This window comes from Onychomys torridus, chromosome 4, assembly GCF_903995425.1.
Source record: "Onychomys torridus chromosome 4, mOncTor1.1, whole genome shotgun sequence".
NCBI classification, from domain to species: Eukaryota; Metazoa; Chordata; class Mammalia; order Rodentia; family Cricetidae; genus Onychomys; species Onychomys torridus.
In genome coordinates, this window is record NC_050446.1 from 149,329,083 (window position 1) to 149,343,415 (window position 14,333).

The 14,333-nt window shown below is 42.7% G+C and overlaps 1 protein-coding gene across 2 annotated transcripts in view; it reads right to left on the bottom strand.

The window, feature by feature from the left end:
* Dtd1 (D-aminoacyl-tRNA deacylase 1) overlaps positions 1 to 9,979 on the bottom strand; it is a 177,885-nt gene extending 167,906 nt beyond the window's left edge. Inside the window, exons 1-2 of one of the 2 annotated variants that reach the window (XM_036183111.1) lie at positions 9,846 to 9,979; positions 5,384 to 5,474 (exon numbers count right to left, since the gene is read on the bottom strand). In XM_036183111.1, coding sequence (XP_036039004.1) covers positions 5,384 to 5,474; positions 9,846 to 9,888 — 134 coding nt within the window. In that variant the 5' untranslated portion in view covers positions 9,889 to 9,979. The remainder of the gene's footprint in view (positions 1 to 5,383; positions 5,475 to 9,845) is intronic. The other variant, XM_036183112.1, reaches the window with a different exon arrangement.
* Between the last annotated feature and the right edge of the window lie 4,354 nt (positions 9,980 to 14,333).

The following is a 14,333-nucleotide window of genomic DNA, read 5'->3' on the forward strand; positions in this document are numbered from 1 at the left end:
ACTTCTCCGCTGCACAAATGATCTGAAAATCTTTTATATCTAGATTTGCTCTCCCCTCTTCAATTTCTTCCTGTCTACACCTGTCCAGGGTAGCTCTTATATAAGGAGACCCCCACCTCTAACCAACTGCCCATGCTAACAGAGTAGAGAAATTGCTCAGTATCAGGCTGTCAAAGGCAGCTTCAGTTCCCTATAACTCCATCTCTCCTTCACTGAGGCTTACCCCCTATGCCTGTTTTCTCTATTTTTGTATAATAATTCCTGTCCTGAAAACAAAAATCATTTAAAAAAAACACAGATTATAAGATTTTTTAAAAACAACTTTTATTTAATAAGGTATTAAAGTTACACCTCCATGTACTCATGCAAGAATGTACTTGGGTTGGGGATTTAGCTCAGTGGTAGAGTGCTTGCCTAGCAAGTGCCTAGCAAGTGCAAGGCCCTGGGCTCAATTCTCAGCTCCAAAAAAAAAAAGAATGTACCTTATACTGGTAGTCAAACTTTATGAGAGTCATCTAGGTGGTATTAGTTTTAAAGAGGGACCATTACCCATGAAGGGGTAATGGAGAGAAACTAAGACTTGGCACTGAGTGGCAGGACTGGAGTTCCTAACGACAGCCCAGGAGAGACTACTGGTGAAAGCTCCAGTGAGTTCTGAGAGTCTAAGACAGTGTACAGTCTGAGGGTACAAGAGCTTATGAGAGTTCTAAAGGTGTAAGAAAGTGTCTTAAGGCAATGAAAATGTTTCACATTTCTGTCTTCCTCTATGATACTGTTATATTAAGATTTCAAAGGTTCAAGAAACCTATACTTAATGGTTCTACCAGACTACTCATGTGGTGGGGGTCTGGAGACTGCTCACCAGCAGGTTGCCAAAGGAGATACTTGTCCCTATAACATTTAAATTGATGTCTAAAATACCTGTCCCCTATGCCTTGGGGCAACACATAGATTAATAGAGATGGGTTAATTTAATTTGTAAGAGCTAGTTAGTAATTAGCCTGAGCTATCAGCTGAGCATTTATAATTAATATTAAATCTCTAAGTGGTTATTTGGGAGTGGCTGTTTAGACAGTAAAAGTCTACCTACAAATTGGGACAAGACAGAAATCAAGCAGGAAAGCTAAAACTTTTTAGAATTGAAATAAAATGAAAACACAATAAACTCTAACCTATGGGACACAATGAAGATGGTTCTGTGAAGCAAATTCATAGCATTAAGTGCCTACATCAAAAATCTGAAGAAATCACATATTAGTAACTTAAAGATGCACTTGAAAGCTCTAGAACAGCAAGAAGAAATAATACAGAAAGAGTAGACAGGAAGAAATAATCAAACACAGGACTGAAATCAATGAAACGGACATACCAAGAATCAATGAGACCTGGGCGTCAGTGGCGCATGCCTTTAATCCCAGCACTCGGGAGGCAGAGTCAGGTGGATCTCTGTGAGTTCGAGGCCAGCCTGGTCTACAGAGCGAGTTCCAGGAAAGGCACAAAGCTACACAGAGAAACCCTGTCTCGGAAAAAGAAAAAAAAAGAATCAATGAAACAAAATGTTGGTTATTCAAGAAAATCAATAAGATTGACAAATATTTAGCTAAATTAACCTAAAGCTGAAGAGAAAAAACTCAAATTAATAAAAAATAGATTAATAAAAAATATCCAGAATATATAGAGAGAACTAAAAAGTCTGAACATCAAGAAACAAACAACCAAATTTAAAAATAGAGTATAGATCTAAACATAGAGTTCTCAAAGGATGAAACACAAATGACTGAGAAACAAAATAAAATGTTCAAAATCCTTAGTCATCAGGGAAATACAACTACTTTGAGATTTTATCTGACCGCAGTCAGAATGGCCAAGATCAACAAAACAAATGACAGTACATGCCAGCAAGGATGCAGAGAGAGGGGAACACGTAATCATTGCTGAGAATGCAAACTGGTACCCATTATGGAAATCAGTGTGGCAGTTCCTCGGGAAGCTAGGAATAGACCAACCTCAAGATCCCAATATACCACTCTTGGGCATATACCCAAAGGACTATACATTCTACTATAGAGATATCCATTCATCCATGTTCATTGCTATTCTAGTTATAAATAGCCAGAAACTAGAAATACTCTAGATGTCCATCAGTTGATGAATGGATAATGAAAACATGGTATAGTTACAACAGTGGAATATTATTCAACTGTTAATTATGAAATTTGTGGGTATATGGGTAGATCTAGAAACAATCATCCTGAGTAAGTTAAACCAGACCCAAAATGACAAAGATTACATGTTTTCTCTTACATGTAGATGTTAGCATTTAAGCTTTTGATATGTTTGCTACAATCAGAATATCCACAGAGGTTAGGTAGGTAGTAAGGGACCAGGGGAAAAGAGGGGAATAGTCCGAGGATGTAGAATACTATGTTATAAAGGGATAGAATGGGGAAGGGGATGGGAGGGCAGGATAAAGCAGGGAATGTGGACAAGTAATACTAAAGGATTTCTTTCTTTGTTTGTTTGGGCTATCCTGGAATTCATTATGTAGACCAGGCTAGCCTTGAAATCACAGAGATCTCCTGTCTCTTCCTTCCCAACTAAGATTAAAGGCCTGAGCCACCATGCCCATCCTTAAAGGCCTTTAGAAAAGCCATATGAATTATCATTCACAACCATCCCTAAACCCAGTGACCAGGAATATACCTTTCAGGCCTCTATAAGTAACAGGAACACACATGATACAAATTCATACATGCAGACAAAACACATAAAATAAAACAAACAAATCTACAAAAAAAAAATTTTTAGATCATGTGGAAACCTACTTCTGTAGAAGCTTCCTAAGATATATACATATATAAAAGGAATTTAAATGGAGTTGCAATATAATAATAATATAATGGGGGAAACAATGCCTCAACTAGATACCTTATGCCACCAAGCAAAACCTCCAGGCCAAGAATGGGTTACATCTTGTTGAGTTGTTGGTTAAGGGTTCCACAGACCCCTCCAAACATCACAGGCTATTGCCAAGGCTACTGGTTACTCTCCACAACCTGATGTCCTATTGCTAAAGACATCACTTACTTATGTCATTGAACATGGAGAAATCAAACTGATGCCCTACTAGAAGCTTCGGCCCTGCTGACTAGCATATGGCACTGGAAGGTACTCTGTATTCTACTGGAGGAGAAAAGCAATAATCAGTACCAGCCAGCTACAACCATGGGACCCGCAGTAGCAAGCAGCCTGTAGTATATATTCATGAAATAGGGACACAAATTTTACGGGCGTAACCAACCACTTTCTGACTGGATTTAAGGCCCACTCCATGAAATGGAACCCATATCTGACATTACTAAAGTGGCCAAGCACATGAGATTAGGTAGGCCACAGGCCCTAGAGGGAAATCTACTACTATTATTCTGTTAAAGGAACATAGAAATAAAATGACTTACTGACACACATATCGCTCTATCCATAGATCAGTGCATTGTTCAATCATCACAGAGGTAGTAATTAACGCACAGACCCAATTGGACAATGTGCGGAGAGTGAGACTTTGGAGCAGTCAGTCCTAAAATGAGATGCCTTCATCAAACCCCTTCCCTCAAGGCTCAAGGAGCTCTGCAGAGGATCAGGCAGAAAGATTTAAGTGCTGATCCCAAGAAACAGCGTCCTCCAGACACAACAGGACTGATACACATATGAACTCACGGTACTGTGACAGCATGCACAGGGTCTGCACAGGTTCAATCAAGACAAAATCCCAGCATGGACAAGGATGAATGGACTAACCAAGGGCCTGTCTGCAATTGATATCTGCGGGAAAGGCAAAACCTATCTTCCCCACTGGAGAGTCATTGAGTATATCAATGACACTCCAGGGAGCAGCTAGCAACACAAAACAGACTCCATGACTCTGTGTGTGTGTGTGTGTGTGTGTGTGTGTGTGTGTGTGTGTGTGTGTGTGTGTGTGTGCGTGTGAACACTTTTTGTTTTGTCTTATTGTTTTAGGATGGATTTTTTTGTTTTTATTTTTGTTTTGTTTGTGAGAGAGAGAACAAAGTTAGTGAGTAGGGAGGAGAGGATCTAAGAGGAGTTGGAGAAAGAAAAGACTATGGTAAAAATGGACTGTATAAAAAATTTTAAAAAGGCCAGGTGGTGGCGGCGCACGCCTTTAGTCCAGCACTCGGAAGGTTGAGACAGAAGTGATACGGCTGGGTGGAGAAAGGACTATAAGGCTGGAGGAGAGAGGAGTTCAGTGCCCTTTCAGTTGAGGACTCAGGGGCATCCAGTCAGAGGACTTGTGGAGACAGGATCTTGCCTCACTTTCAGCTGAGGAGTTGGCGAGGCTGTGTTTGTTTCAGTGAGAAGTGGCTGTGGCTTGTTTCCTCTGATATTTCAGCATTTACCCCAAAATCTGGCTCTGGGTTTTTATTATAAGACCAATTAAGATTCGTGCAACAGCTATCTAGATCTACTCAGGGGCCTTTCCGTTAGTATTCCTCTCTGGAAAGACACTCACACACATACTCAGAGGTGTGCCTCACTAATCTCCTATGAACATCTCAGTCCAATCAGATGATCAAGATTAGCCATCCCAGCATTAAAAAAATCTAGACCCAGAACCAATTATTATCCACTCTCCCACTCTACTCCATTGGAGTTCCTAGGGGACTCACTCTATCAATACCAACATCTCTGAAGTATCAAACTGCCCTTACTGGCATCAACGTCTTAGCAGGGATTAGTTTTGAGCCTGACTTTTAATGTAATAACAATAGGACAATCGGACAGAGCTATACTCAGGCTCTGGGCATCAAGGGGCAGCATATGGAGTGAATGCAGCAGGTGGTGCTGGGGGAGAAGCAGTTACAGATGGAAACTGGTCTACTGAGACAGCCAGCCTGGCAGCAGCAATGGCACACTCCCTTGCCTGAGTGAAAACAGCACCGGCTTCATGGGGGTGGGCCCAGATTCTAATTCAGGTTCAGGCTTTTATGGGGCAAGATGTCCATGACGCCCTGGAACACGGAAATGAACCTGAGCTCCAAGCCTTACATGACGGTGAATGACTGGGCAGTTTGCTTAAAGAGTACTCGAGTCATATTGCCCCATTTTAAAGATAAATCAGACAGAAGGCGCCCAACATCCATGAGAAAGAAACATGGAGGAGGTGGGGATAAGGCAAACTGGGGTCCTACTCCACTGCCGACAGTGACTGAGGTTGGGCACATTGCTCTTCCTCAGTCTTATCTACATGGAACAATGGTTAAAATCAACACAGGCTCAGATTATTAGCACAAAATATTACAGAAGTGGCCAGCATGGCCAGCACATAGCCCATGACTTAGCAATGACTTAGAAATCCAAATCTTACATGTGTTCCAGTTCCTTCTGTGAATCTTCCACGGATATACCCAGCAACACACAGATGCCCCGTCCAATGGCACTTATCTGCTCTCCTCCAACTACCAGGAACCAAAAGGGAGAAAAGATTTAGATGTAATCAGGCATTGGGAAGCATCTTTCAGGCACTCTATGACCATTCTTAACATCACACATCCTCCTTACAACTTCTTTGGTTAAAGTCAGTGAGTATATGAGCCAATAACTCCAATCCACTCTGGTTTCTTATCTGGAACAAATGAGAACTGGAAGGTGAATCATCTTTAAGCAGGATTTTAGCACAGGATCTTATCTGCAACTTTGGATACAATGCCTAGAACTTTCCACAGTCTCATACATCTGAAGACAAGAACACTGATTTCCTCCCCCAGAGATTCCAGCTAAGACTAATTCTCAGAAAGCAGATATCGGCTTCTCTAGTAAATCAACAAATCTAGTAACATAAAACACTGACAGCATAGAATGGAAAATGTCCATGGCATAAAACAAATATGTGCTGGGCAGTGGTGGCACACACTTTTAATCCCAGCACTTGGGAGGCAGAGCCAGGCGGATCTCTCTAAGTTTGAGGCCAGCCTGGTCTACACAGTGAGTTCCAGGAAAGACACAAAGCTACACAGAGAAACCCTGTCTCGGGAAAAATATATGTTTTTCCTGCTTACTGCAAAGGTAAATTCATTATTCATAACACTATGACTTAGGCGTTAAGCATCACTACAGAAACTGCTGTCATCTCCCAGCATGTTAACAAAGTGGCATACTAAGCCAATAACCTCTAAAGCTTTTTGAATCATGCACTTTGTCCATAAAAAAAGCAAAACAAAACTCTAAGAACACCATGATAATATCTGTGTATGTATTTAGAGTCAAATGTACTCCCTACTACCTTTAGCCATCATCTCAAATGTTGGCACAGTATTTAGACTAACATTCATCATTATGATGGTGAAATTACACCCATATTTTAAGTGGCAACCTTGATCATTTTCTCTTTTTTGCTCAACCTCATTATATTGTTTGTTTTGTTTTGTACTGACCTAATGTTCCAGTCAGGAATAGAAGAATGAACTCTGTGTGTGTGTGTGTGTGTGTGTGTTGTGTGTTTTGCTTCTGCTATGCAATTGTATCTGCAAATATCCCTAACAAGGGAATGTGAACTAAGCTCTGGCTTGTGATCACATATGGAATCACATAGCCAAAGGCAAGTGTCACAAGAAAAAAAAAAATGGCAACAACAGGTTTCTGAATGTGCAAACACCAAAACTTAATGCAAAACCAAACATAAAACATGTGTCCAAGGTGCTTCTGGCAGTGCTCATTCATGCTGCATCATTGCATCATGCCCCTTTAATGCAGCCTTGGTTCTGAACACACAACATACATACGTGCCAAGCAACAACAAACACTGCTCGAAACACCTCTACTCAGATTTGAGACTATCACATGCATCAGTTGTATTGTTTTTATAGAACACACCAAGTTTTATGTTCTTACAGAAATATCATGGCTTATAGCAAAGAATGACTTCTAGTATTTCCTAATATTATTCTTCAGCAAATAAGTATCAAAGTAATGAGGCAGGCAAGCATAGAGAACAGTTTAGCAAACTGGGACTCCACTTGGTTTGGACTTTGCACATACGCCTCTCTGAACAATGTACCTAGCAAACTTTTAACAGCCTAGGACCCCACCTGCACAGACTGCATGTATACCAGACTTATTTGTTAACTGTGGTGATTTACTTACATTATTACAACTGACTGATTTCTTATATATTTATTTATCAGTTTATGTGACACAGATGTGTGCGTATGTTTGTGCCACAGCTCAAGTTGTCAAAGGACAACTTGTAGGAGTTGGTTTTCTCTTCAGGTCCTCAGACTTGGGGGCAAATGTTTTTCCTGGCTAAGCCATCACATAGGCCCTGTATAATTGCTTCAAACAATGGAAATAAGTTGCTCTCCTTGGCAACTTCTTGATAATGCCCCATTACTACTCAAACACTGTAGCAGGAATCTTAAAAGTTCTTATTGATAAAATCAAACCTGAGGCCAGTTATTGGGGTGAATGCTGGAAGATCAGAGAGACAGAACAAGCCACAGCTACCTCACCTTGCCAGTTCCTCAGCTGATCCTGTTTCCTCAGACTGGAAGCTTCTGTGTCCTCATCCAAGTGGATCTCAGCTGAACTGTGCTGTTCAAAGCCTAAAAGCTTAACCAGCCAAATGCTTCTAGTTTCTGGTCCTCACGCCGAATATACCTTTCTGCCTTCTACCTTCACTCCCTGGGATTAAAGGCGTGTGTCTCCAAGCCTGGCTGTTTCTAATGTGGCCTTGAACTCACGGAGATCCAGAGGGATTTCTGCCTCTGGAATGCTAGGATTAAAGGCGTGTGCTATCACTGCCTAACCTCTATGTTTAATATTGTGGCTGTTCTGTCTCTGACCCCAGATAAGTTTATTAGGGTACACAATATTTTGAGGAACACAATACCACCACAAAACACAACCTGGAAAACATCTGGAAACTATAGGCAATGGGTCTAACCACTCTAGGCAATTGACTGTTATTCAGGTCATTCACTAGTTCTTACCCTGAACTGTCTCATTAGCTTAAGCTCAGGTATGATCAAAGGGCTCCCTAAGGGGAATTCTAAGAGTGTTAGACACTTCATGCAAGTACCAGCCCAGGGCCTTGTCCATGCTAGGCCAGCACATTCCCAGGCCTTGGTTTTGTAGGACAGGGTTTCACTATGTAGTTCAGTCTGGCCTTCAACTCACTAGGTAGCCCATGCTGGACTTTGCCCCTAGAGTGCTGGGATCTAGATGGGCCACCATTTACAATCAAAGGTACATTTTCCGAACTCCAGATCAGCAGGATGGAGGCTTACGGGACCAAACCTCAAAATTTAAGTATGTTGGGGATGAACACACAAAGTAGACAGATTCTCCTCAAAAGAGCAAAATAGTTTTTCATCAATGAATTTTCCCAGTTCTCATGTATTTGAATATTTACTGAAATGTTACTAAAGTCCCATAAACTCTAGTTCTATTCTACCCCTTATTAATCCAGGATGATTCCTAAAACCAAAGTTTACAGAGCAACTTGAAAATCACTAAGTGGGACTAAATATATGCTTTAGGTACTTGGTGGGGGAGGGATCTTGGGTTTAGATTTATACTTTGTAGACTCCAAGACGTGTATTTGTTATAAAATGGCTTGAAGAAAAAGATCTCTCTATTACTTGAACTGAAACTGTTTGAGGGATCATTTTGGTCTCTTTTGCTGTCCAGTCTGCTTTGAACTCCTGGGCTCAAGGGATCCTTCTGCCTCAGCCTCCAAATCGACTGTGACTGCATGTGCTTGCCATAGCATCTGACCTAAAAATGTAATTCTTCATATATATAATTAAAACAATAGATAGGTGATGGCTCAGCAGGTAAAGGCACTTGCTGCCAAGCCTGATGCCCTGAGTTGAATCCCAAGGACCTACATGGTAGTGACACCTCCAAATTGTCCTCTAGCCTAGACACCAGTGTCCTGTACATGCAGAAACACACACACACACACACACACACACACACACACACACTAAATAAATGTATTTTTTTTTTAACTTAAAAGACTAAAAGTGTGGCACCTGTCATTTCAATTTTTTAAATACTTTTCAAATAACTACAGTAGGTATAATGATCATCTGGATCCTGGTTGCTTGAACTAGACTACCACATTCAACCATTGGCTAATGGTTGAACGTCTTGGTCCACATTAATTAGTGGAAAAAGAAAGATGTCCTCTTGGATTCTGTGGTTTTTGAACCATGGCTGAAGGAAGGGTTCAGAGATGGACATCCAGATGCAAGGAACGCTCTGCACCTAGTTGGGATGCCTTAATGTATTTGCACACAAGTGTCAGAGCTCAAACAATAAGCTGTTCCTCATCTGTACATTTTATCATGAGCCAAGTATAAAAAAAAGAAAAGATACGCAAAAGGAGGTACTAAAATACAACATTTCGACAAGGAAGTGAGAAACAGGGGAGTGCGCTCCGCAAATGCTCCCTATGTGGTGTTTGTGCAACAGTGCATTCACGAACGGGCCCTGGGGATGCTAGCAGGTTTGGCCACCTTGTCTGTGCGAGACACACACACACACACACACACACACACACACACACACACACACACACACACACACAAACACACACAAAGATGATGATGATTATAATGATGATGACGACGATGATGAGAGTTTATGCTGCACCCAAAGCAACAGAGCCTGAGCCCATGAGCGGCCAAGCATGTGCCGGCTTTTCTCGGCCACGGCGCTGCTCCGGAGCTGCCGGGCAACTCTGGGCTGCGGAGAACCCTCACACGGAACAGCGGGTCGCGGGGGTCAGAGGCTGCTTCTCCCGGGCCCGGCCCCGCCCGACTGACCTGTGACGCTAGCCCGGGTGACGCGCTGCACCACGGCCTTCATGGCGGCGGTTGTGGCTACTGAGACAGGCCGTGTGGTCAGACCTTGCGACTCCGCCGGCAGCTCCTCGCCCGGCGCCCTCTGCCGGTAACACCCGGAAGCGCTCCGGGAGGACCCATTCCACTGAGCAGCGGCCCGCCCACGTCAGCCACACCTACCCACCAATTGGTCCCGGCCACGTCAATCACGCTCACCTGTCACCTTTCCATAACCTCGCCCATCCGTGTTAGGCCCCGCCCCATCCACAGCTGAGCTCCACCCTAAGCCCTTGGCTTGTCCCAAACTGCTAGCCCAGACTCCACTATGCCCAGATGACACCTTAATTTCTGCTCCAGTTTCTTTCTCCCTCAACTTTGCCCTCAGCAGCAAGCCTGTTGCTAAATACAAAAGGATCTGCTGCTAAAATAGCCATTTAATTATATAACTATTAATGTATCTTAGACACATCACGATTGTAAATAGGTATGTAAGTCCAAAATTCTAATTCCTTCCTAATACAAATCTAATACTTAGACCAATCATAGAATTGTTGGGAAGTTTGATTGAAGGAGACCGTACAGGTGCTTAGAAGGCTGTAGCTATTACTCTAGCCATTTTTCATGGCTAAAAAGTATCTTTGTAGCCCAGTTGAAGAGCACGTGTTTACAAAGCAAACAACAAAGAGGATGAAGAAAGGGAGGGAGGAGAGAGAGAGAGGAGAGAGCATCCTCAGTTACTCAGGATGAAGCAGGAGAGTGTTTTAAGTCCATGAGTTTAAGACCACCAATGTGGGCAACATGATGAGACTCTTCCTAGAAAAAGAAATGGGGATATCAGAAAAAGATCACCTATTTCAGAATGTCTTCGCTTTTAAGGCCTCTACTAGGATTGGTAGATTCAGAAAAGGATTTGATAGAAAGCAAGGAGCTGTCATTTGCCCAGAAGACTCCAAGGAATGGTGGCCCAGTGTCTGTGATCCAAGCATTCTGGAGACAGAAGTTCAAGGCCAGCTTGGAATATGGAGTGAGACCTTGTCTCAAAAACAACAAAAGCCTACAAACTAGTACTATTGTCAGGTATCTATCCACCAGAGAAGACTACTCAGACATGGGATTAAGCCAATAGAAAGTCAGCCAGCAACTACACTGGGTGTTCAGGATCCCAATGAAGCCCTGACCCTTTTTCAGGATGAGTTTTTGGGTTTTTGTTTTTCTTACGTGCATTGGTGTTTTGCCTGCATGTGTGTCTGTGTTCAGATGTTGAGTCCCTTAGAACAGGAGTTACAGACAGTTGTGAGCCACCGCGTGGGTATTGGGAATTGAACCCGGGTCCTCTGGAAGAACAGTCAGTGCTCTTAACAGCTGAGCCATCTCTCCAGCCCCCAGGGCGAGCTTATATGCAAAAAAAAAAAAAAAAAAAAAAAAAAAAAAAAAAAAAAAAAAAAAGCATATCCTGGGTTGAATACTTCAATTAACAAGAAAAGTGAGCCCAAAGTGGATCTACAGGAGCCAAAAATTAGAACATTTAGAGACTTTCCCAGAACTATGGACTTTGATGGATTAGGTCTTTATTTTCATTTGGCAGGTGATAGTGTCTACATGCTGAGTTTTATGGCCTGAATGGCACTTCCATCATGGAGTCAATGTGCAAAGGTCTGGGTGCCTACTAAGGTCTGGAAACCTATTGCAGTATGAAGTAAATGGGCTTCACATGCTTCCTGATACTGTACTGAAGAACACAATAGTAATTCTGCAACAACAAAGTTCAACCTGGGGCTAGAAATGTAGCTCAGTTGATGTAGTACTTGCCTACCAAGTATAAAGTCCCAGGTTCAATCCTCAATGCTACATAAAGCAGGGATGGTGGCACCTACCTGGAATCCCAGACCCAGAGATGGAGAGGCAGGAGGACCAGTTCAAGGATGACCGACCATAGAGCAAGTGCAACGCAGTCTGGACTGCATGGGACTCTCTACCTAAATCTAATTTTTAAAAACCCTAAATTAGGAACATTCTACCAAGCAGTCAATTTTTCACATCCAGGAAGTAAATGAGAAGTTAGAAGAGCCAGGGGTGTCAAAGAGTAATGGGTAGAGGCATGTGCTGCCAAGCCTGATGGCCTGAGTTTGATCTCACAGTCCCCACAGGTAGAACGAGTGAACAAGTCTCACTAGATGTCCTCTGAGCGCCACAATTATCCTGCCACATGCAAATTCATGCCACATACATGCACACAAAATTTTAAAGAAATAAAATATACGAGAGTACTATGCATGGACTAGGGAACATTCTGGCCAGAAAAAAGGAAAGGGAGAGAGTTATCATTGGGATGATAACAGTAACACCCTCTGAGCTGATATGACCAACCCACTGAATTCAGGAAAGCACTGTTTATTAAATGTGGTTTCATTACAAATGATTCCTATCTGATTAGAAAGAGAACCTTTCTCTGAATAACTGGCCTACTGGTATTATCAGTTTGGTTCTTCCCAAAATCTAGCTTGCTTTCAGTAGTAGTATTTGTGGTGCCTACCAGAAAAGGGGTCACAGATGGTTTTCTGCAGGTGCTAGGAATTTAGCTCAGGTCCTCTGAAAGGACAGTGAGTGCTCTGAACCACTGAGCATCCTCTCCTGCCCCTTACGCTCTATTCTCACACTATTCTACTGCCTGGTGTGAGTGGAGGTTTAGCAGTTTATCCTACAGTGATCTCTTAAACAGCTCTATCCTGACAGATACCACAGCCCCTCAGCTCTTGCCCTTTACTATCCTGGAAATCCCCAAAGATGGGAGACATTTTTGTAAGGTGCCTGTTGTTATCCCCAACCTGGCTTTACTTTTTTGTTTTGTTTTGTTTTGTTTTGTTTTGTTTCCCAAGTACTGAGGACTTAACCCAGTGCCTTGTTTACACTAAGAAAGCACTCTACCTGAGGCACAGCCCCAGCTCACCCCTTCTTCCCATCATGCTCCCTTTCCTGTTTTAGGCTGCTTCTTGATCATTCAATTTGATGCCCACCACACTGTTCCAATATATTCAGTTAGTACCAACTGGTTCTTGGCCTGGGGTAGGATAGCCCAACAGTTGAGGTTCTTACTTGGCCTGGGGTGGGATAGCTCAACAGCTGAGATTCTTACTACCATTCATCCCTATGTTCCACAAGGTCTCATGTAGCTGTGAGTTTAAAACACTACCTAGAGCCAGGCAGCGGGGGTGCATGCCTTTGGTGCCAGCACTTGAAAGACAGCGGCAGGCATGTCTGTTTGAAGCCAGCCTAGTCTGCATAGCGAGTTACACAGGATTACAGAGAAAAAAACATGTCTCAAAAACACCAAAACTAAGGAAGGAAGGAAGGAAAACACTACCCAGGGGTAGAGATGGCTCAGTGGTTAAGAGATTCAATTCCCAGCACCCACATGGCAGCTCACAACTGCCTGCAATTCAAGTTCCAGGGGATTTGACACCCTCTTCTGACCTGCTTAGACACCAGTCAAGCATGTGGTATGCATCTATACCTGTGCAGGCAAAAGTACCAAGGAACAGGTCAAGTCTATCTAATCTAGGAGTAATAATCTAATTCGTAAGTTATCCAGTACCCACTGGTACCTGGTAGAGGGCTGCTCTGAATGCCCCAACTGAACATGGAGATTTTCCTCAGTCTAACCTTAGTGGAACACCTAAAGTATGTCTGATAATAGCATGAAAAATATACGTTATATAAGCCACTCTCGGAAAACTTAGCTTATAGAAGTTGATATAATTTTCATTATCAGGGCCAGAGAGATTACTCAGTAAATCAACGTGTTTGATGCTGTGATCCCATGTGAAAAGTCTGACTCAGCAGCTTGTGGCTAATCCCAGCACTCCTACAGCAGAGACAAAAGAATCTCCCCGAAGCCTGCAGTAGTTAGCCTAGGGTACCCAGCACAGAAAAAAAAAAAAAAAAGAGAGAGAGAGAAAGATCCTATTTCAAACAAGGTGGAAGGTTAGGACCAGGACCAGCATTTAAAGTTGTCCTCTGACCTCCACACCCATGCTGTGGTATGTGTCTGCCCTCAGGTACAAACATGTGCACACGCAAATTTTTAAAGATTTGTTTTTATTACTTTTAATTACATACATGTGTGTGCATCTGCAATCGGGTATGTGCACTTGAGTGCAGATGCCGGCTGAGACCAAAGGCATCAGATCCCCTACAGCTGGAGTCACAGCTGACTGAGGTGTCTGATGTGGATACTGAGAACTAAACCCTGGTCCTGCTGAGCCATCTCCAACCCCATAAGTAAATTTTTCAAAACTGAAATTTCAGGGCCAGTGAGATGGTTCAGCAGGTGCCTGATGACCTGAGTTTGATCTCTGGAACCACAGTGGAAACTGTCCTCTGACCTCCATGCACACATCACAGCATGCATACACACACACACACACCATTCACAAATAACTATAATTTTAAAATTTTAATGGTTAGCTGGGC